The sequence below is a fragment of the Myiozetetes cayanensis genome, unplaced genomic scaffold (assembly GCF_022539395.1).
Source record: "Myiozetetes cayanensis isolate MyiCay16 unplaced genomic scaffold, myiCay2020 scf2-11, whole genome shotgun sequence".
Classification (NCBI taxonomy): Eukaryota; Metazoa; Chordata; class Aves; order Passeriformes; family Tyrannidae; genus Myiozetetes; species Myiozetetes cayanensis.
The window spans coordinates 27,497,930-27,518,605 of record NW_026087411.1 but is presented as its reverse complement, the minus strand read 5'-3'; the positions used below and the strand labels follow the sequence as shown (position 1 = coordinate 27,518,605).

The following is a 20,676-nucleotide window of genomic DNA, read 5'->3' as shown; positions in this document are numbered from 1 at the left end:
TTGGTGACTCCACAAAAATCTGATAGCCAGAGACTGTCATGGAAGTGAGCATCTGGGCAGCAGCGATGCTTCTCATCTCTTCCTTTGGGAAGTTTATGGGACTGCTAAATGTAAGGAACTGCTAAATATCTGGACCTCACATGAAGCAGGAATATCTGAGTTGGTTTTACCCATTCTGCAGCAGAAAGAACTGGAGTGATGAATAAATTATTAAAAATTATATAATATATAAAATAAATTATTAAAAATTATTAAATTATTCTTAATGACCTTTCAAGAGTTTCATGTCAAAATTACCACTTGGCTCTCTGCATGGGAAGAAGTGATTCTGTATTAAAGGTGGAGTTCCCAAACCAGCCAGAGCTCCTTCCAGCAAAAATGAGGGTGAAAAGGCTTATTTAAAAAGAAAGGGAATATTAAACATCTGTGTGATGCAGAGAGGATAACAGACAATAACAGTTCCCCTCAGGGGACTGAACAATGAAATTCTCAAACTTTTGCTGGGGTTCAGGTGCACGCCTCCAGCTGGGCTCCTGCTTGGAGGGGCCATGGAAGCCTCCTCCATCCATCCCCCACAGCAGTGTTTCACTTCCTCTCTGTGAAAAAGTTAGAAAAAGGCGGGGGTAGAGTCAGAGCTAAGTATTTTGTTCGCTTGAATTTCCAATTTTTAAGACTGTACAAACAGCTGAAGGACACTTAATTCTGTTACTGCCGCAGACGAACCTCGTTCTGCTTGAGTTATGCTGAATGCACTCATAAACCAAAGCAGCCACAGTTATGAAGAAATGTTGTTCAAAAACTCCATCCTTAATCTCATTTGAGTATGAAACTAAGGAGCTGACTTTTTAAGAAGGCCCTCTTGAAGCTTGCCCAAAAGATTAATGTGTAAATGCAAAGAATGCTCTGGAAGCTCTTGAATGGAGACATTTTATTTCCAAATAACCAAAGGAGTAACTGTTTGTAGCAAAAAGATGATTAATGGCATTGCCACCAAAATAAGGTGAGTCCCTAAACTTGATGGCATAGTATTTGCATGTTACCTCAATGTTACAATTTCTCACACTACCTTTGTTTATTTTTACTGGAAGAAGCACAAGAAAAACACAATGCTTGCTTAAATCTCCATAAATCCAAACATCTGAAGCTACATTACTCCTTTTTCCTGGCGCTGTTCCTCTCTGAAAGCACGCTGCTTGCATGCTCACTCTCGTTTTTCCCATGAACTACAGGGTGTAGGCCAAAATATCCTTTGCAACTGGTAACTTGCTAGGCACACTAGGTTCCAGTTAATATAACAACTGGACATTTCATAATACTTGAAGTATCCATGGCATGAATGTATTAAAAGCCCTGAAACTCGCAGGAAATATGAGCAGCATTTTTTGTTTTCCACAGGGTCAATTTTATTTGTCTGGTGAAAGCATCTTATAACGACAAAAAAAAGTTAAGTTACATGGAAAACTGACACTGACACCCACGTTAACAGCATTAGAGTGGCATGTAGGACATGCTTTCTATGTGCAAAAGCTGAGCACCTCTCTGTGCACCAGCTCAGGGAGGTTCTTATTTGTATCATCGTGGGCCGCTATGCAACGGTGCAGTGTTGCATCCCTATCAGTGGTTTTAGCTACTGACTGGCATGCATTTCTGTGGGAAAACCAGATGGATCTTTTAGTATCCAGTCACTTGGGAACCTGCCGTGGTTTGCTGGCGCTGAAGGCACAAGCCAGTTCATGAAAGGCGAAGTTGGAGGAACCATCTTGGCAACTGCTGGGTCAGTGTTTACCTGCCCTCCTGCCAGCGTCACCGTCTGACGGATGATTTGGCTTCTCATTTCTAAGAAAATAACTTTCTATCTGGCCACGCACTGACATCCTGCAGCACTGAACAACAGCTCAGCAGTAGGGAGGCTGTTGCCTGGAACCAGGCTTAGGGAACAGTCTGAGAGTAGTCAGACCAGTGTGAGCGAAGGGGTGTTGGTGAACATGACTGTGCAGATGGCACCAGGGTAGTGCTGAGAGGCACCCAGATGGGCATTGCAATTGTCCCTTCGGGTATAAAGCAGCTCCCCTTAGCCAAAAAAGGAGGGAAAGATGTCTCAGCTACACATGCCCACTGCATAATTGTCAAATATGCCTGTAATACAATTCCTTCAGAGGCAATTACTGCTGCAGTGTGGTTGCTTTGGGAAGCCTTCCTCTCCAAGGCTGAACTGCAACTATCAAACCTCTGTTGGTTTGGCTGAGAAAGGATCGTGGTAGTGATGTCTTTTTTGTTTCCCACTCTGCTGTCATTAAAACGAAATACAAACTAGCCAAACTCATTCTTCACCAAGACTCTCTGAATATGAAACGTTTTTTGGATAAAATAACTGTGATTCAAACTGCAGCAGCCAGTGCTGTGCCTGCTTTGGTACCCAGCCAGTGAATTTTAAAGTAAACACCCTCCAGGACTGTTCTCCGTTTGGATTTATTAGTCATTACCAAGAAAAGATAATTAGCACTTCTGAAGCATTGTGATAATCAGAAGCATGAAGTGTTACCAATAGAAACGGACTGGGGTACTTGTGTGGCGCAGGAGTTTGCAGCTCCGTACTCCCTGTACGGAATGAATACATGGGTGGGCAGATCCTCAGCTGGAGGAAATGCTCCTAACTACCAACTGCTCCAGTGGAGCTAATGACACTGTACGCAGGGTAAAGCTCCACTTTACAGGGGAGCTGTTCCCTGGCCTATTGGGCTTCTCCTTCTGTTATCCTGGAGGCAGATTAATTTTTTTTACAATACACAATCCTTCTTGTTGGCCAAAGGCAACAGCACATACTACTCCTTTACTGCACGACAGGAAAATAGAAGGTAATTATTTTTCTTTTTTGTATGCACCCTGCCAACAAAAAGGAAAATAACCTTGTGGTGGAACAAGAGGAACCTGATCCTTTAGGCAATGATGTGGTTTTTTTAACCTCTCTCTTTCAAAACTAATGAATGAGAAAACTGTTGGACTCAAGTCAGTGCTCAAACTCATGGAATTGATTCCCCAAACTTCCACTACTTATGAACTGTAATAATCATATGAGGGATGGCATGTAAATCTTATGTTGTTAGATTTCAAACCCTGAGTATTAAACATGCCAGGCTTCCTGCCATACAAAGAAGTATTACTGAGCTCAGATGAGTAATTCTATCAGATTTATCAATGTTGCTATCTAAATAAATATCACAATATATAGGCTTGTCTGAAATAGTTGTCTTTGTTTTTCTGTATCTGGAAGTGTGAGCAAAATCCACGCTGAATAAGAGAGGCAGCATGTAAGCTTGGGAGGGCTTCTGTTTTGGTAAGCATGAGTAACAAAGATGGCTAGAGGATTTGCCCCCAAAATACTTTTAAGTGTGCAATAACCACTTTCTTTCCTGCACTGTACAGAGCATTTCAGGCTAACACAACACCCCTCCAGCCAACAAGGTGTTCTGTATCCCCTGGGAAGCATGCAGCAGATCTCGGGATTGAGGCCAGTATGCATGCAAAGCACTTTGTCTGTAGATGCTGCAGGGGCTGTGGTGTGGTGTGCTGGTAAAGGCCACCTTACCCATGGTGGTTCCTGTTGATGCTGATGGCCTTTACTCATGTATGTCTTCCTGAAGCAGAGGCTCTTAGGACTGCAATTCCAATGCCAGTAACACTCGTTAATGCACTTGAGAAAGATGGGACCACCCTAGCAACATCTGACTTATTGACACACTCAAAGTATTTGTGAATGTTTGCCCCTCTCCTAGGAAGATGACTGCTGTGGCAAGTCTGATTATTGCCAGGATGAAGTTTGCCAGATAGTAACAAACACGATGGGCTGGTGGCTGTTTACAAGCTACGCATACAGAAGTAAATGGGTCTATAAGTGTTTGCTTTTCAGCTGCTGCTGGGAAACAGGCACCCTCCTGCCAGGGCACAGACCAGCTACGTTACAGAGCTCTTAAAGCAGTTCCTTGGTCATAGAGGTGGATGTAGCTTGTACTCAAATAGCTGTCCAGCACACAGGAGTTGCTATGGCAGTGCTTTACAAATATATATTGCACAACTGAGCGGCAACGTCGGACCACACTGACTCTTTTTTTCTGTCTAACACAGAAGGTTTGCTCCCACCCTGGAAACTTTGGAGCAGAACAAATACCAGAATACAATACCTATCTATATATGTCTCTACTTAAGTCTATTGTCAGATTGCATCTGACTGTGGAACTGGGTTTAAAACACCTGGGTAACAATTTACATATTATGCCAACAACAGCATCTCTACCCCTCCCCTTCCCTCTTTCCCACCTGCAGTGCAGAGCAAGCCGACTTCATAGCATCCTTCACACCAAAATGGGTCTCGGCTGTGTCTTTTTGTCTTGATGAAACTCATTTAATTCCGGTACTTTAACACCTACTCCTTCCTCTGCTGCTGGTGCTATTGCAAACAAGAAATGCGACCGGGTAACACTGTCTCCTTGGAAACCTGCCTCTGGCCTAAAAAAATCAGTTTTAGTGCCTGGGTGGCACTGGAAAGCCAGAGAATTCATGGGCCGAGCACCTTTTCATGGCTGGGCTCTTTTCACCTGGACTGAAATCAGCCTAGATCAGACCTAGAATCCCTTGGTGAATAGATAAATAATCTGGGCCATTGCACCAGGATGATTTAATGGGAAAAAGTAAAAATATTGGCCTGGCATTGCACTGGGCTGCTGAGAGAAACCTGAGAACAGTGTACTTCCCTTGGTGTGGGCATCTTGAGGGAGGGCTGGGGGCAGGAGCTCTGCCATGGTGTGGTCTGGGAGCACTGCGAGGGCCTAACTCTCCATTAGCCTGCAGATTTCCATATAACTGTAAACAAAGCTGACTTCAAGTCTGCTGCCAGAGCCTCAGGCTCTTTAAGAAATAACCCCAATTCATTTATTGCCTAAGGATATTATTATTTCCAGAGTGAGCTAGTTAAGGATCACAATACTGGGAGGAATTATAATACAAGGTGTGTTTTAGTGCAAACTTACTTATGAAATAGTCACAAATCTTCTTTGTATGAAAATAGGAGCAGAGCCCCAACATTTATTTTTTTTTTTTGTAGAAAAGTGCCTGCAGCAAATTTCTGCATCATCTTTATCTTTGGACTGTTCTGGACAGGGCTGGCTCCCATGGGTCGTGTGACAGCACGGTACAGCTCCACCTTGCTGCCAAGGCCCCGGGGAGGTCAAGCAATGCTAAGGAGCAGCTTAGCAGGGGGTATTGCCAGCTGTGTCCCCTGCCCTGGCTGTGCCAGCCATGGGGAGGCTGTGCGGATTAAAAGCTCTTCACTCTTACATCTGATACGATACGCAAAATGATCCTGCTCCACTGAAGGCTCAGCTCCATACCTCTCATGTGAAATTTCTAAGGACAATCCAAAGATTTAGTTTCAAGAAAGAAGTAATTCATATATACACATACTGCCTTCAGCATAATTTCCCTTAAAAGACTGCTGCCATCTTTTGTATCATGAAAAGATGGATATGAAAATGTTCTGTGCCAGGAACAGTAATACAGTAGAGTACAGAGTTCAGTCACAATATAATGGTAAACACTATATTCCTCTCTAAAAGTGATGCAAGAGGTGATTAATAAGAATGAATCTTAGAGTTTATGATTAGCTACTTCATGTAAAGCCTTTCAATAAATATGTAAGTGGAGATACATATATGTTTTTAATACTAGTTCAAGTGTGAACTTATTTGGTCTTTGGTCTTTCTGCTTTTGTGAATTATACTGCAATATTAGCTTTTCTAAAAAATAAGTATTTTTAATTTAAATTGGTCTAGGCAAGTGCTACACTAAATATAGTGAGCATATGCAGTATATAAAAGCAAGGCAGGAAAAAGGATTATCAAAATAGCTGAAATAGTTTTGTAAACAGCATATACTGCATGTCTATTTGGTGCAATTGTCATTCTTGTCCTGTCAGATCTGTGGGGAGGTAACCACATGTTTAAGCACAACTTGGTCAAATAAGTTGGTGCATTTACTCCTATTTAGAGCAGGTCTGGGCTTTAATTCAGGGCTTGGGGTTTTATCTTTAATGAACACTGAAGGTGCAAGTGCTTTGAACAGCTGTATCCTAGCATGATCTTTTTACAGTCACCTTAAACCAACAGTTTGAAATAAGCCTTGGTACCAACTTTAACAGGAGGTTAGCCAGGCACCTGTGAAGAAAAAGGCATTCTCTATTTCTGCGTGTTGCAAATTCTTCTACAGTTCAGCTTGTCTCAGCTAAGCGTGTAGACCTGAGCCCCATCCTGGAATTACTCATCCCAGTTCCAGGTTACAATGGCACTTTTCTGTTGGGCTTTTTTCTTTGTTTATTTAATTGGTTTTGGTGTCTGTCCACAGAACGAAGGTGCTTAGCTGCAGGGAAAAGCTTCAGAGCTCCCTGGGTATGACAGTGAATGGAATGACAGGACTGGTGGATTCAAGGTCCAGTGCAGTAAGGAAGCACTCGATGGCTGCTTCATTTTTCCCCTGAGCTTGCAAGACCTCTCCAAGGCTGTTCCAGGCAATGTGGCTGGTGGTCTGGATACGGATGGCATCTCTGAGGACTTTCTGGGCCAGTTCCCTCCGCCCAAGTCTGCTCAGCACCAGGCCCTGTCAACAAACAAGTGATGAACAGTTAACAACGGCACAAAACAGAGGAGGAAATGGAGCACCCCCAGCTCCCACAAAACTGGGCTGCCATATGAGACCAGGCGCAGGAGTCCTATGGAGGGATTATTTAAAAAAAGAATTGTGAAAGTAATTTTTTTTTTTAAGCAGTCACTGATCCAGAAAGTGCTCCCGCTGGGTGTTACTGGGAGAGCGTATACTGGCGCTACACAGAAGAAAGGTTACAGGTCCTTTAAGTATCCATCTCTCCTTGCCCAGAAAACAGATAAGAAGTTCAATTACACCTCATATCTTGCACATCTGGAATATCCAGCTGAGGCTGAGGTAAAGTCTTTCACCTCCTACATCTCGAGCATGTAGAAAGATCTTTCTTCTTAACAAACAGGGGACAGAGGGATGTGGTCCCCTTCCAATCTTCTAGGGGCAGGCTGTATGTAACAGCATGGAGTGTAACAGCTCTGTCCTCCTGCACTCCAATGTAGATCCTAAAGCAGTGTGGGGGAGGAGAAGGATGCAGGAACCTTGTTTAAAAAACTGTCCTTAGGGTAAGAAAAGACACAAGTGGGTGTAACCATCTGGAAGGAACAGAGGGGGAGGATGAAAGAAGTGTTAGGAAGAACATGTTTTCCTATAGGGCTCTCATGGATGTGGATCTGAACCCACAAAGCACCTAATGAGCCAGGCTCCATGTTAATTATACAGCAGTCAACCACACCGAGCCCCGACAGCCATGAGGGCTTTGCAGGCCACAGGGCATTAGTGGCAATTCTCTGCTTCCTCCTGAAGGTGCACACAGCAGGATGAACCTCCCACCAGCTTCACCCAGGGGTGGCCCCTGGAAGAAGCAGCCAACACTGCCATATTGCCTGCCAAGCTCTGCATGGCCTCTGCCTGCACTCACCCATGGAAATACTGGAAAGTGGGATGATTGTCTCACTTCATGCTTTGCCTGGGAAAACATAGTAGGTGGATGCATATATTTATAAAGAAAATCATTAGCCTAATCTTTAATGTGTATAATTGCCTTTAGTTCATATGAAAAGATGTAGGAAACATGAAATCTCTTGCAACTAGAACCCAAGAAAATTTCTGATGAAAGAATGGTGATGCTTTTGGAAACAGTGAAGATTTTTCCTCTTTCTTGTTTCCTTTGATTTTCCGAAAGTACCATTAGACACAGGGTGCATCAGCATGACTAAGATCCTAAGGCTAGTGATAGTACTAATACCTCCAGCCTGAGACAAAAATTAAGAAACACCCATTTAATCAAGTATTGGCAGTGCTATGAAAAGTTTCAGTGCCTCTTTCTCGCCCATAACCTTGACCTGAATAATCAACTCAGAATCAGATCTGCTAATTTAGAGATGCAGTGGGGATGTTTTCTTCTTTAGGTTTCTTTCTGTGTAGGAAAACAACAAGGCAACGGGGTCTAATCTTACCACTGCCTTGGGAGCAGGCACACGTGGCACAGAGGTACCCTGGTGGGAGAGGCTGGTTCCCCTGGAGGTAGCTGCCTGGAGATGACTGCAGGCACGTAATGACAGACTGGAAGGAATTTGTGCAATTATAATTTGAGTCACCCGCTTGACAGGGATAATGAGGCATAGAAAGGGCAAATAGTGTGGCCATAGCAAATCTGCTGCTGAGCCAAGAATAGACAGGAGTTATCTCAGCTCAAGTTTGTCCTCAACCACAAACTCACTCTTTCTAAAAACTCTTCCTGTTGCACTGACCGAGCAGAGCCGTTTGTGCTCTCTCGTGGCCGGGGACCCATCGCTGTCCTCGCCCTGACACTAAGTGGCATCCAGCCTCTCAGAGCTCTCAGAGGCTGCTGGCCCCGAGGCAGAGAGGCCAGCGAGCCTGTGCAGCTGCTGCCTGTCAACCCACTCCAACCAGGAGGGGAATTCCCTTCCCGGTTGACATCTCGCGCCTCTCAACAATGCTGCAGTGAAATCCACCTCATCGTAAACTGCTCGTGCAGCACAGCTACCTCGTGCTCCCCAAGCTCTCCTCATGCTGGTCAAGAACCAAAGACTGGCTTGGCCTCCCTCTTACAGCTTCCCAGTGTTTCTCTGCCTGTGCTTGAAGTCCCTGCAGCTGTTCTGCAGCACTGGAGGAGGCTGTGGGCAAACCCAAGTACTGTATTCACCTGGGGGAGATGCTGAAGCTGACACCCACCAGTAAGTGCAGCACATGTGAACATTCGCTCATAGGTATTCAGTGCTTTCAGGTTTGCCAGTTTAGCTGAAAAAAGATCTGTGAACTCTCACAAAGGGTGATTCGAGGCTCTCCAAAGCCAGGGGAAGGCCTCCTGTTGATGCTGCAGTATACTGCATGAGGGAAAAACTGCTGTGTGTTTCTGGAGAGAAACATTTTTGAAGGAGTTTAAGATTTCCTGCCTCCTCTTTTCTTACATGCACGGCTGTTGGTACCAAAGGCTGCCCAAGTCCGTGGCCCTTCCAAGGCATGCCCACCACCCTGCTTCCCTCTTCTGACCAGGAACAGCCCCTATGCCCTCTTCTTGCACACTGGCCTGGATTTCCATGTAGTGTGGGGACATGATGCTGGGCTTCAGGCCTCAGCCCCAGTGGAGGTCAAGGTTTGGCCAACCCACTCTGCAATCCCCATCCTTGCCAGTGTTCCCAAGCCCCAGCACAGAGACCTATTTCTTTGCCCCAGAGTGAGCTGTGACAGATGGTGTCAGCCTTTTCAGTGAGGCTTAACTGAAGCGGCAGAAATATGCTGCTGGATGTTTAAAGGACAGGTTGAACATCATTAATGCTGTGTGCAGGAGAGTTTCTTGTTTTATGTTTCCTCTCTCTCCTCTTCCCCACCCTGCTCTTTGCAAGCCACAAGCATTTTCTGAGAGCTGGAGGCTGCACAAACCCCAAGCCTTAGGAAGAAGCAGCACTGAGCACTTGAGTTTCTGTTTCCCTGAGGTATTTGCACTTGAGAGCTTCTCCTTGCTCCTGAATTTCTTATTTCCCCATGGAGTCTGGCTTGCTCTAAACAATGCCTGCATGTTGTTGCTATGTAGGTCCAGTTGGAATCTGCCTACAGTACAAAAGAAAAAAAATTATATATAAATTCAGAAAGCCACCCACTGACAGGCAATTTGCATTTTTATCTGGAAGATTTTTTTTTAAAAAGAGATTTTTCTAATGAAAGTTCAGCTCATGAGTTTCTATGGAAACTCATCTGCTTGGTGTGCATGCATAATTTCATAAAGTCAGATCTCAGGAAGATGAGCAATTAGTATAAATACAAGCAGCAATGTGATTAAGGGTTTCATCCTCTTATTCCTGAAGATGGAGAGTGGGGGCTGGGTTTTGTTGTCTTTCCTCGGTTTCTATTTGTGTTTTTGCCAAACTAACTGCAGAGACTGGTGTACAAGGTAGCCTGGCTTCTCTGCCACCTCCTGGCTAGCACTGGCACTTCTGGTTTTGACTGGTGATTTTCCTCCCAAAGATGACAAGCACCTCTAAGTATGGCCTTCTCTGTCAGTGATGTTGGTACTGAGTCAGGCCCCAAGGAGCAATGGGGACAGGCTTATTTTTAAACTCCAGCAAATTATAAATAGTAAAAAAATCCCAAACCAACTCAAAAGGCGAGTGGGAATCATTTTTCTTTCAAGCTCCTGTGGGCAGCACATCCCCAGGGCTCGCACCCCAGGCCTGTGCTAGCCACGCACACAGGCATTTCATGTCCTGTTTGTGCTAATACAGCTGCATAGTGCTCGGATGCTCACTCACTCACTCACTCACTCACTCACTCACTCACTCACTCGAGAAGGTCTGAGGGTAACTTGCACAGACTAATTTAATTTCTTCTTTAGGTCTGAAGATGTACTTCAGATCTTGTAAACAGAGGCAGACTAGTGAGGCCAGAGCACTGGAAGAAATTAATTTGAGGTGAAGGACTGCGGCACAGCGAGGCCGGTACAGTCTAGCGGCGTACGAAAGCTGAGGGGGAATAGTGAATTTGGACTGCTGATTTAGGGTGCCTTTTGCTGACAGCTGGACTCCTGAATTGATGGTTTTTAATTTCAGGGAACAGAGGGTGCCTATGGGAAGCTTTTTAAAGGTATTTTTGACCTCATCTGCATGCAAAACAAACAAAACCTAAACCACTTCTATGGTGACACCGGGCTGTACTCCCTTGCCTTCAGTGATGTGATACTCAGTAACTGATACTTGTGTGAGGCTATTTTTATTTTAGAATAGGGGAGCCATATTTCAATTTAAGTTAGATGAGAAAAAAAGTGACTTATTTTCAATTTCCACTAATAAAAAAGTGATCATAAACCACACCTGAAGTCCCACTTCCACAAGGTCGTGAAATTTCTGATCTGTGCCTTTATTTCCTAAGAGTTTGACAGAACCTCCTTAAAGTTTGTTAGCTCATAAAATTCCCAGAAAATAGTGCAGAAAAGACATTATGGAAGACTACAAAATAAGCCTCACATACAAGCTGGAGTTTATTTTTAGTAATGAAAATCAAAACTTCCTTCGCTAATGTTTAGTTCAAACACCTGATGAGCTGCAGGGAGTTATCCTGAGTCGGCATTCTTGTCTCCTTCCACTAAGGTGGCACAGATTTGCTTGTTCTTTCCTTTGGGGCTTGCATTTGAAAGAGATGTCCAGATAAACATTTTATTCCACTCCTGGAAGGTTGCTTTTTGTTGTATTTGCATGGTCATCTCATTCTTGGAGAATCTGTATAGGTGGACTAGACTCTATCCTTTACAAGTGGATTTTAATAATTACATAAACATAAGTTCTCTGTATCTTTGCATGAGACTCTAATTCCAAAGCGAGGTTGTCTCTGATGCTTGTCTTAACTGAGCAGAGCATTTTCACCTCTTATTGTCTAAATACCCTAAGATGTTTCCAGAATAAATCAGACTTTGCTGCTGGGCTTCCTTTAGTGCATTATTTAATTAATTTTAAGGTAGATGCAGTATCCTTACTGTCTTCTCCAATCTGTAATACGGACATGTCACTAGTGGTTAGTAGGAGGGTAATCAGCAGCTGGCAAGAGCAGGGCATGCTGCAGAAAAGTGCTCGTTCAAAAGTGTGCTTATTCAGCAGAACCCTACAAAAAGCCTTTCAAGATGCATTTGGCACTTGGTGATAACAGTCTCATGTAACAGAAAAATCCGCACTGCTACAGGGCAACATACGCTTCTGTAATTATTTAGCAATCAGAATAACTTGTAAGCAAAATCTGTTGCATAAACCATGAAATATCAGAGAGTCCTTTTGGAAAATGGCAAATATTAACCCTGCAAATTCTAGGTCTCCTAGAATAAAGACAGACATGCAAGTAGTCAATTGCTCTGCGATTCTTTCCCCCTACATTCATGACCTTTGCATTTCTGAAGAGCCAGGATTTTTTTAGCTGTGAGCAGTGAAGTGAGTTTTTGTTGTGCTGTCACTTAGCCACGCAGCGGCTGGCAGTGTGGGGGTAGCTAATCATCCATTTTGCTGATTCAGTCCAGGTTGTGGTGAATCTGAGCTATACATCTGAGCTTTGTTCCCTGAAAATACACTGTAGGTGTACATGGAAAAGGCAGGGTCTTCTCACCAAACTGAATTAGAGACCATGTCTTAATTTGCTGCCCTAACAAAGGGTGACTGGCATACAATTCTGGGAGAAAGCTCATCTTTCATTTTTTTCTGCTGCCTCCTTTGTTGAGAGCAGCTTTTCCTTCTCTTCCTTCCCCCTCTCCTCTGCCAAAGCTGCTGCATCCCCTGTCAGTCAGTGACGCTGAAGTGCTGCATTTGATAAAGCAGAGGAGGGGAAGGAGAGGGGAGGAGAGGGAAGGCAGGCAGGGCCACTGCAAAACGCAGCATGTAGAAAGGAGAAATGAAAGAACGGCGCCAGAGGGGGGGAACTGGCAAGTGCTGGGAAAAGCAAAAAACCCGAGTTTGCATCACAATTTGTAGCACTTGTGTACCCCACTGCCTGTGGGTTTCAGCTCAGTAGGTTCAGCCCCGAGATTTCAGCTCCACTACTGCAGGCACTGAAGGCAGCCTAGCCTTTGCTGTTTAACTTCATTGCAGCAACTTCCTGTGCTACTGAGGACTGTGAGGGAAGAGATGAGACTGCAAGGAGGTATCAGAAGAGACAGACTAGTTGAGTGTGAAGACGGAGACATCTTAAGCCCACCAGAGACTTGGGCACATGGATATGCTTTATCAACCACACTAAGGCAGCGCTGGCAGGGAGAGAAGAAAAAGCAAAACGAAGAAAAGATCAGAAGTGGTGAAGACCTGAAGAGAGGGACATCCCTTTCAGAAGCTTGTCAATATGTTTTTCAAGGCAGTGAATAATTGCAAAGGCAGCATCTCGCCCAGGCCCCTCTGTGAGTCCAAGGCAAGCCCCCCCCCGCAGAAGGGAAGCATTGTGTCGTGCTGCACACTGCCTTCTGCCCAGGCTTGCTGTCTCTATTTGAGTTCATCAAATGTTAGCAGGGATGTTTCTACCGTGTTTGAAGCTTAAATGTGATAAAACATTTATTGACATAAAAAGCAAACCCTAAGGCAGCATTTCAAACCAGGAGGCTCTGATCTCTTCACAGGGAGGCTCATACAAGCCTAGGGAGAATGAAGAGTTTTTCTGCCTTGTTGGATTGTCGTCACTTAAGCTTCGTGCAAAGCAGAATCGTTTGCTGCGCGCTGAATATTCTCTAGACAGTTACTCCTTTGCTGAGACCTACATGGAGATGAAGCAGGAAGCAAGGAAGCCTACCAGGATGCCTCAACCACATGTTTGAGAGTAACTAAATCCAGTATTTGTTTCACACTCTCTTTCCCTATGGAAGGCAAGATTTCTCCCAGTCCCGATCTTAGCAGTTGTCATAGTAATGTTGCAATAGAGCACACAGTAGCTTCAACTAGGACTCAAGCTCATGGTGCTGTCTGTAAAAATATGCACCAAAAGAAGGTCCCAAATTAATAATAAATAATAATTTAGAACTTGTAATTTATAACTTAAGGTCCCAGTTCTATTATGCATTGTACTGGCTTCCCTGGCAGAAAGCCTTGTTGAAACTAGTGGGATTCAGCCTAGGTATTTTAAAGTATTCCAGAATCCATGCAGAATTGAGACTGATAAGCATCAGCAAAAGAGAGAAAAGGCATGCAATATACATGTAGGATGCTGAAGAGTGGCAGGTAACCTGCTGGCTAAAGCACTTGACTATAGAGCAGTTGCTGTGCTTCATCGGCTGCTAATGCATTTCACATTGAATAATCTGTCATTACTCAGGAACAATTCAGAGAGCAGGGACAGGTTCAAGGGACTCAGATGGAGGAGAGTTGAGAACTTGGCTTTCTTGTGCCCAGGGGGTACATGCTAACTTCTAGCAAATGTTTGTAAGAAGGTAGAGCAGCTGTTAAGCATCCCCATTGCCCCCAGGAGCAAAAAAACCTGCCTATATTTTGATAGTAAGCAGGTGCCTATGTTCTGTTGTGCATAACAAGATGTTGCTGCATGTAGCTGGGGAATGTCTAGGCTTAAGACTTGGGCATCCAATTAATCCAACTGCCCGCAGTATGCAGTTGTAGATGAACGTGGAATTTCTGTCTGCTTAAATATCCTCCAGTGCCAACGCTGGATCTCTCCCCAATTTTTAACGCACTGCTTTGCAACAAAGGAGGGGCTGATGTGCACATTTCCCATGCACGTTATCCTCCCCTCTCCATACAGAGTAAATCTTATCTGAATGTATGAGTCGTGAACAGGTTCTCCTAGATAACAGCTTCAGCTCTGCCGAGGGTCTCTAGGAACCTCAGCCCCACAGAACTAATCACCAGAACAAGTGCTGCATTTGGTATGTGGATGAGCATGGGCGCAGTGCAGTGAAGACATGGCTGACAGAAGCACACAGCATGCCAATGTAGATTACAGCAGATGTCTTCTGAAAGGAGAGCTGAGATATTTAAAATATCTTAATTTGCTTAGTTTTCCACTACTGGCAGTCTCTGGGATAGCATGTGATTAATGACATCCTCCACACAACTACAGAGCCAGAGCCTCCGAGTGCAGTATCACAGCTGAGCACTACCCTTAGCAGAGCTGCTGGGAAACACGGAGAGAGCTGGGCAAGAGCACACCGCTATGCCTCCAGCTTCTGCTCCAGTGCCTCTGATCCTGCAAGCAATATGTTTCCTTATTGTCTCTTAACACAAAATCTCTCTTAAATCATGAACCTCCATGTACAAAGAGATTTTACTGAATTACAGACAGCATTTTCAGTTAAATGCTCAAAAGAAAATGAATGAAGAAACTCACTGAGAAGATGAAGACGTGATAAATACTCCACATAACATTAGTGTAAATGGAAACTCCAGAAACACTGGAGAGCTGTGATGTTTTCATTTGTTTGGCAAGAAGGGACTTCTGCTTCCTTCTCTTGACTGTGGCCAGCTCACTGTATCAGAAGAGCTTGCTGAAAACCTGGAAGTCTTGCTAGTTCCCACGCCCCTGTTTGTGCAGCTGTGTCTTGTGTACCAGAGGCAACATATTCTGTTATTGTGCTACACCCTATTTTATATACTATATTATTATAGTCTATGACTCTGTCCTGTCTTTGGGGTGATAACAAGCAGCCTAAATAGCACAGAATCTAAACTAATTATAACCGGTTTCCTTGTTTGTGAAAAACAATATGTTTGAAGGTTGAAGTATAAAGAGGATAGTCATTCCATCCCTTCTCCCTTCTGACAGTTCCCTGAGCACTTTCTGAAATACTATTTATGAGTTCAGCTGCAGACCAACTTGACTACTACAATTCTTAGGCTTTAATTTGATCTCAGGGCAAAGCACAGCATGAGGACAATACTGCTTAGTAAAGCTGCAGTGGTATCTTGAGGGCTGTGTATGGGAAACCACAACTAAAGCTAGTAATCATCTGGGAGATCAAGTCTTTAGACCCAGATGCAAGTTTTATTCTCCAGAGATCACTGAACTGCCCCAGGAACTCAATGGGTTTAAGAAATGTATCAGGTTCTTCTCTTGTAAGGCATTACACACACTTTAAAGAAGAGATCAGAGAAGAGCTGGGGAGTTTTGTCTTTCAAGATTTTATTTTAGTTCCTAAAGTTATATAAACAGAGCCTGAATAATGTGGTAATGAGCACCTCAGGGATACGGAGAATAACTTACCACAACAGATGAATGCAAGTGATTGGTACAGAAAAACATAGCCACAGATTCTCTGGAAACAGGGATAATCCACCTCTGAGAAGCAGAGCACCAGCCCCCCGCTAATGGACTGAAATCTCTGTGCTGTGCAGTGGATCAGATTTGCTTCCAGCGACCCCAAATGCCCCAGCAGGTCCAGTCTTTTGCTGATACGGGAACTGCGCAATTCCCCCAGGAGAGGAAATGGCCACTCGTAGTGTCTAAGTGATGGCTTTGGTGTCAGAAAATCACTTATCACCTTGTTTGTGATGGCTCCACTGTCTCCTCTGGATGGAGGAAGGAAGCCTAGCAACTGAAGAGGAAAAGAGCGGGCAACAAACCAGCAAAACAACTCTGTCAGCTCCTAACTGGTGCTCGGGAACTGTGATCCAGCTGCAGAGCCAGGGATTTGCTGTGATGGCTGGGCTACAGAAGCTGCCAGCTAACTAGTGGATTTGCTGGGAGGATAGCAGTGGGGGAGGGGGGTTTCTGCAGCAAACAGAAATGAGGAGAACAAAGTGTTTGCAATTCCTTGGACAGTGAGTGAGCTGACACACAAACTTATTAATGTGAGCATCCAAAATGCTCATTTCTCCTCTGGGAGCCAGTGACTAGAGGCAAAGCCAAGTTCTCTCCCTCAAGCTCAGCTGCTTCAACACAAAAATTTGAGTTAAGAGGCTGCTCTAAGGATTGCTTTTCCCCAAGGAGAGCTTAGAGCAGTTATTTTGGGATATCTGAAGTGCAGGAACATTCCTGGGATTCTGCAATAAGCTTCAGAGTTGGGAAAACAGAATCTGCTAACCAGCCATGGTTTGGAAGGAGACTACCATACATCTCCAAAAGCCAAATGTTGCTCTACTGTTGCCCTGCTTAGTGAAGATGCAAAAGGTATGTGCCGGACAGGCATCATATCCATGGGGAGAGCTTCTCTTAGGGTCAGATTAGAATTAGTTTTGATGGTTCTCTCCACCCCAGCCCATAACCCACCTATCTGGGACTTGCAGAGTACCACTGCAGTATTACTGGCAGGCAGAAAGCAGCTGTCCTGATTAGACTCGGCATGACTGGGGATGCTTCCTGCAACCACAGCCTTATGTACAACAAGAGCGCAACCCCTTGCTGGGGAATTCCAGTGGAGAGCACCATCCCACAGGAGACTGTGCTGATGGTCCACCAGCAAGTGTTGCGCTGCTGAAGTGCCATTTTTGGGAGGAGGTGTAACTAGCTATGTCACCCTGCAGAGCAGGCTCAAAATAGGATTGCACTCAGTGTGCCATGTGGCTCAGTGGTATGTCAGGACATGTATTTTTAGGAAATTCCTCCTTTGGGCAGAAAGGGTGAAGTGCTTGGCCTGGTTTGCAGGCTGCTGGCTTTGCCCAGATCTTCTGTGCTAGAACGTGGGAGCATGTCAGCCACCAGTCGGTCTTTGGAGGCTCTCAGAGCCTGGATACAGGGCTAGTCCTAGTCAGCTCCTGATCAGGGTGGCTGTGAAAGGGTAAAAGACAGCTGGTCTGCTGCTGTGCTTTTCTGTGTTTCAATGCATGAATGTTTGCTCTCTCTCTTTGCCGGTGCTTTTCAGAGAGGGAACTGACCTCCAACAGAGCAGGGATGGAGAAAAAAGTAAGGAAGATCAATGTGTTGGGAAGACTATGGTCTCCAAGGAGCAACAATAAAAATGTACCTTTCAGAATGAATGTGTGAGGGGAATAGGGAGCTCAGAGAAAATAGCTCATGCAGAGAAGAAACAGGGAGAGAAGGAAAAACAGACAGTAAGTAGGGGATATAAATAAGGTTCTGGAGAGGAAAAGAGGAGTCTGACTTGGTGAGGCACTTTTTGGGTGCAGCACAGTGAAAAAATGCAGTACATCTCCATGCTGGTGCACAGGCAGTGCAGTGAAAAGGACAAGGTAAGGCAGTGCTGGACTCCAGAATCAAATTCTTCTCTCTGACAGACGCTGGTTTCCTCTTTTCCCCACAACATCATTCCTATCAGGCAGCATGTGTTCAGCTCCAGCATCTGGGTTGTGATTTTTTGGCAGCTGCACAAAATTTCTGCTATTAAATCCCACCTGCCAGTCTCATGTCTGCTCCCAGAGACCTTTGCCTGTCAGCAAATGTTTCAAAATCACACTGCCAGGCACAGCACATCATTCTACAATCCTACCTCAGGCAAAAACCCTCATGCAAGGACTCCTTTTAACTTCAGTGGGCTGCAGGAGGGAAAGACTAGAGGACAAGCCTCTGGATAAGAGGCAGAAATACTCATTTAGGTCATGGCTTGCACTGAATTCCTTTCAGCACTAATGTAAAGCAGCTATTTCCCCCTGAATTATCTGAATAATACTGTTTTGTCTGACATTTTAAGAAGCTTTGTTTTGAGACATGTTCCATGCTATAGCTGTGCAGTAAGAGAATTTGTGAACTTTGTGCACCAGAATCTGTTCATATGAAGTCATTCTTCTCCTTAAAATTCTTCCTTTCCCTTCTCTTGCTTCTTAGCAGTCCCAGATAGCAATGCCACCCATATGATGTGTGCATACTGCATGTCACTCCACTGTTGAAACAGTTCCTTAATAAACAAAATGCCGAAATACAGCTTGCTCATCTGCCTTGGAAAAAGATATACCCACTGATATAACTGTACTTTTAAATTCCGTACAGGGAGAAAGGGCCAAAACTTCCACATAAATCATCTGCTGTAATATTTCACAATCTGAGATTGAACCTAGGCAATGAGGTTGTGCTTCTGGTGCAAAGGACAACATCTCTTGGAGATGGAACAAACTACTCGACTATGGTATCTCTAAAATTGCAAACAAAAGAGACAATCAGTGCTTTTTGATGTGGACATCTGTCAGCAGAGACAACAACTGCTAATTGTCATGTAATAACCACACCAGACACTTTCATAGCAGTCATCTTTCTGGAATTCAAGCATGAAAAAAACTGTTACTCATCCAAGCACCAAGCATATTTTGTCTGAATCTGGCTGCATTTCTGTAACTGTTTAAAACTCAAGACATGATATGATGCTCTTTTACAGATGGATACCTGAGATCAAAATACTTAGCCAAAATACAGCAGTCAGTTATTGTTTTTCTTGGCATGTGGTTAAGGTATTTAGCTTTATATTCTAAGATTTGCATTTCAGTTTTAGAAGCAATGTAGGTGTACTGAGAAAAGGTGCTGATATCTCACATAAATACAAGCACGTGGGATTTGTAGAGAATTGGTTCAGCAGCAGAACTATTCAGTTGCACTTCATTCAGACAAGTCCTTGCTCCTACAGAAGCACCGTAGGAGCTGTCACTTTGGCAGCTACATGGCTCTACACGAGCTCTGAACGATGTTAAAGCAGTACAATGCTGTCTAAAAGCCATGTGCGGGGAGGAATAGCTAATTCTCTTCTTATGAAAGGATTGACTCTAGACAGCCTGTCAACTACAGAAACCATACATGTAATTTCCTAAAGTATCTGCATACCTCCCTTGCAGGCATGGGCTCACCAGCCCGTCACTTAATTGAAGAGAATGGAAAAAATAGTTGCAACTTCTCCAGATACAACTGGCAAATGGATGTCTTTAATGACCAGTAACCTGAACCAGGTCTGAACTGACTGAAAACTTCTGGAAAGTATCTCTTGATTTGATGACACCAAAAGTGCCTGCAATACAGACTGGTTATTTTGCTGATTACATAGTTTGGCAGTAGCCTAATGATGAATACACTGTATTTGGGAAAATACAGAGGACAAGGGAAAAATGAATCTTCTTGAGAGCTGCCAGAGAGAAATGCTGGATCATCAGGGAAGTGGATAAAATCAACCTCATGATTTTCAGCAAACCAGTGAAAAAACTCGACTGACTGAACATAAGGAACATGGTAACTGCTGCAATAGCACAGAAACATATACATAAGATTCATTTTAGCACTGCCCAGAGTCCTAAGCAAGAAAAATAAAATACCAAACATTATGAAGTCTTTTTTATCCATATGGAGTGAACAGAATTCTTACAGACCAACACAACCTCTAGTGCTGCATCCATTCTCTAGTCTAGCAAAGCCCTTTCATTTTTATGAGGTTGGTCTGCCTTTATCCTGGGAGGAATGGGCACAAGTATGTTAAATGAACCAGCCTGCATCTTTGAGATGCCTGGGGAAGCAGCAGTAAGACCCATGGCATCTGGGGAGCACTACAGACGGAAAATGAGGGAGAGGGGCATCTTCAGTTGTTGTGTCAAAGCCTCAACAAAACACAGACTCCAGCAGCAGCAGTCCCTGATGGGGATGATGTACTTGTAAAACATTTACATTTTCAGCAGGATGTTTCTCATTAAACTCAATTGGTTTGCACACCTGCTGGGAATGACTGCTCTGCACCTCATCTCCCTCTCCTACTTGAGCAGAGAGGATGCAACTGCTGAGGCTACCACACAGCACTGTGTTCCTTTTGTGCACTGACAGTAATTGAGAAAATGGATGGCAACAGCCTGTTTTGTGTTTGCTACTGTTCTAGGAAGTGCTTTATTTTTCTTTTTTTCTTTTTTTTTTCTTTTTTTTTTTCCCTTCCAGAGCATCAGACTGCTCAAGTTTTACAGTCTTTTGTGAGACTGACAGAGCTTTGTGTACTTTCCCAACTGCAGGGTATCCCAACTGATGCTGGTAATAAACCACTCAGGACCAAGGAAAGTACCCATACAAATCCTGACTATGATCAGATCGAAGGGGAAAGGGTGGTATTGAAGCATGCCATGGTTAATAGTGCAAAGCAGAATAGCCAGCTGTCACTAAACGCTTCTCAGTCTGTTTTATGAGCACAGCCTG

The 20,676-nt window shown here is 44.2% G+C and overlaps 1 protein-coding gene across 4 annotated transcripts in view; it reads right to left on the bottom strand.

Annotated features, from left to right (window-relative positions):
• The window catches only part of TTC7A (tetratricopeptide repeat domain 7A), a 200,298-nt gene that overhangs the window by 27,118 nt on the left and 152,504 nt on the right, over positions 1-20,676 (bottom strand). For 3 of the 4 annotated variants that reach the window (XR_007628882.1, XR_007628883.1, XR_007628884.1), the window contains one exon: positions 4,315-6,645. Coding sequence is in view for 1 of the 4 variants with exons in the window: in XM_050314945.1 (XP_050170902.1) it covers positions 6,424-6,645 (222 nt within the window). In the remaining 3 variants the exon portion in view is untranslated. Of the gene's footprint in view, positions 1-854; positions 6,646-20,676 lie in introns of those variants that run through there. The other variant, XM_050314945.1, reaches the window with a different exon arrangement.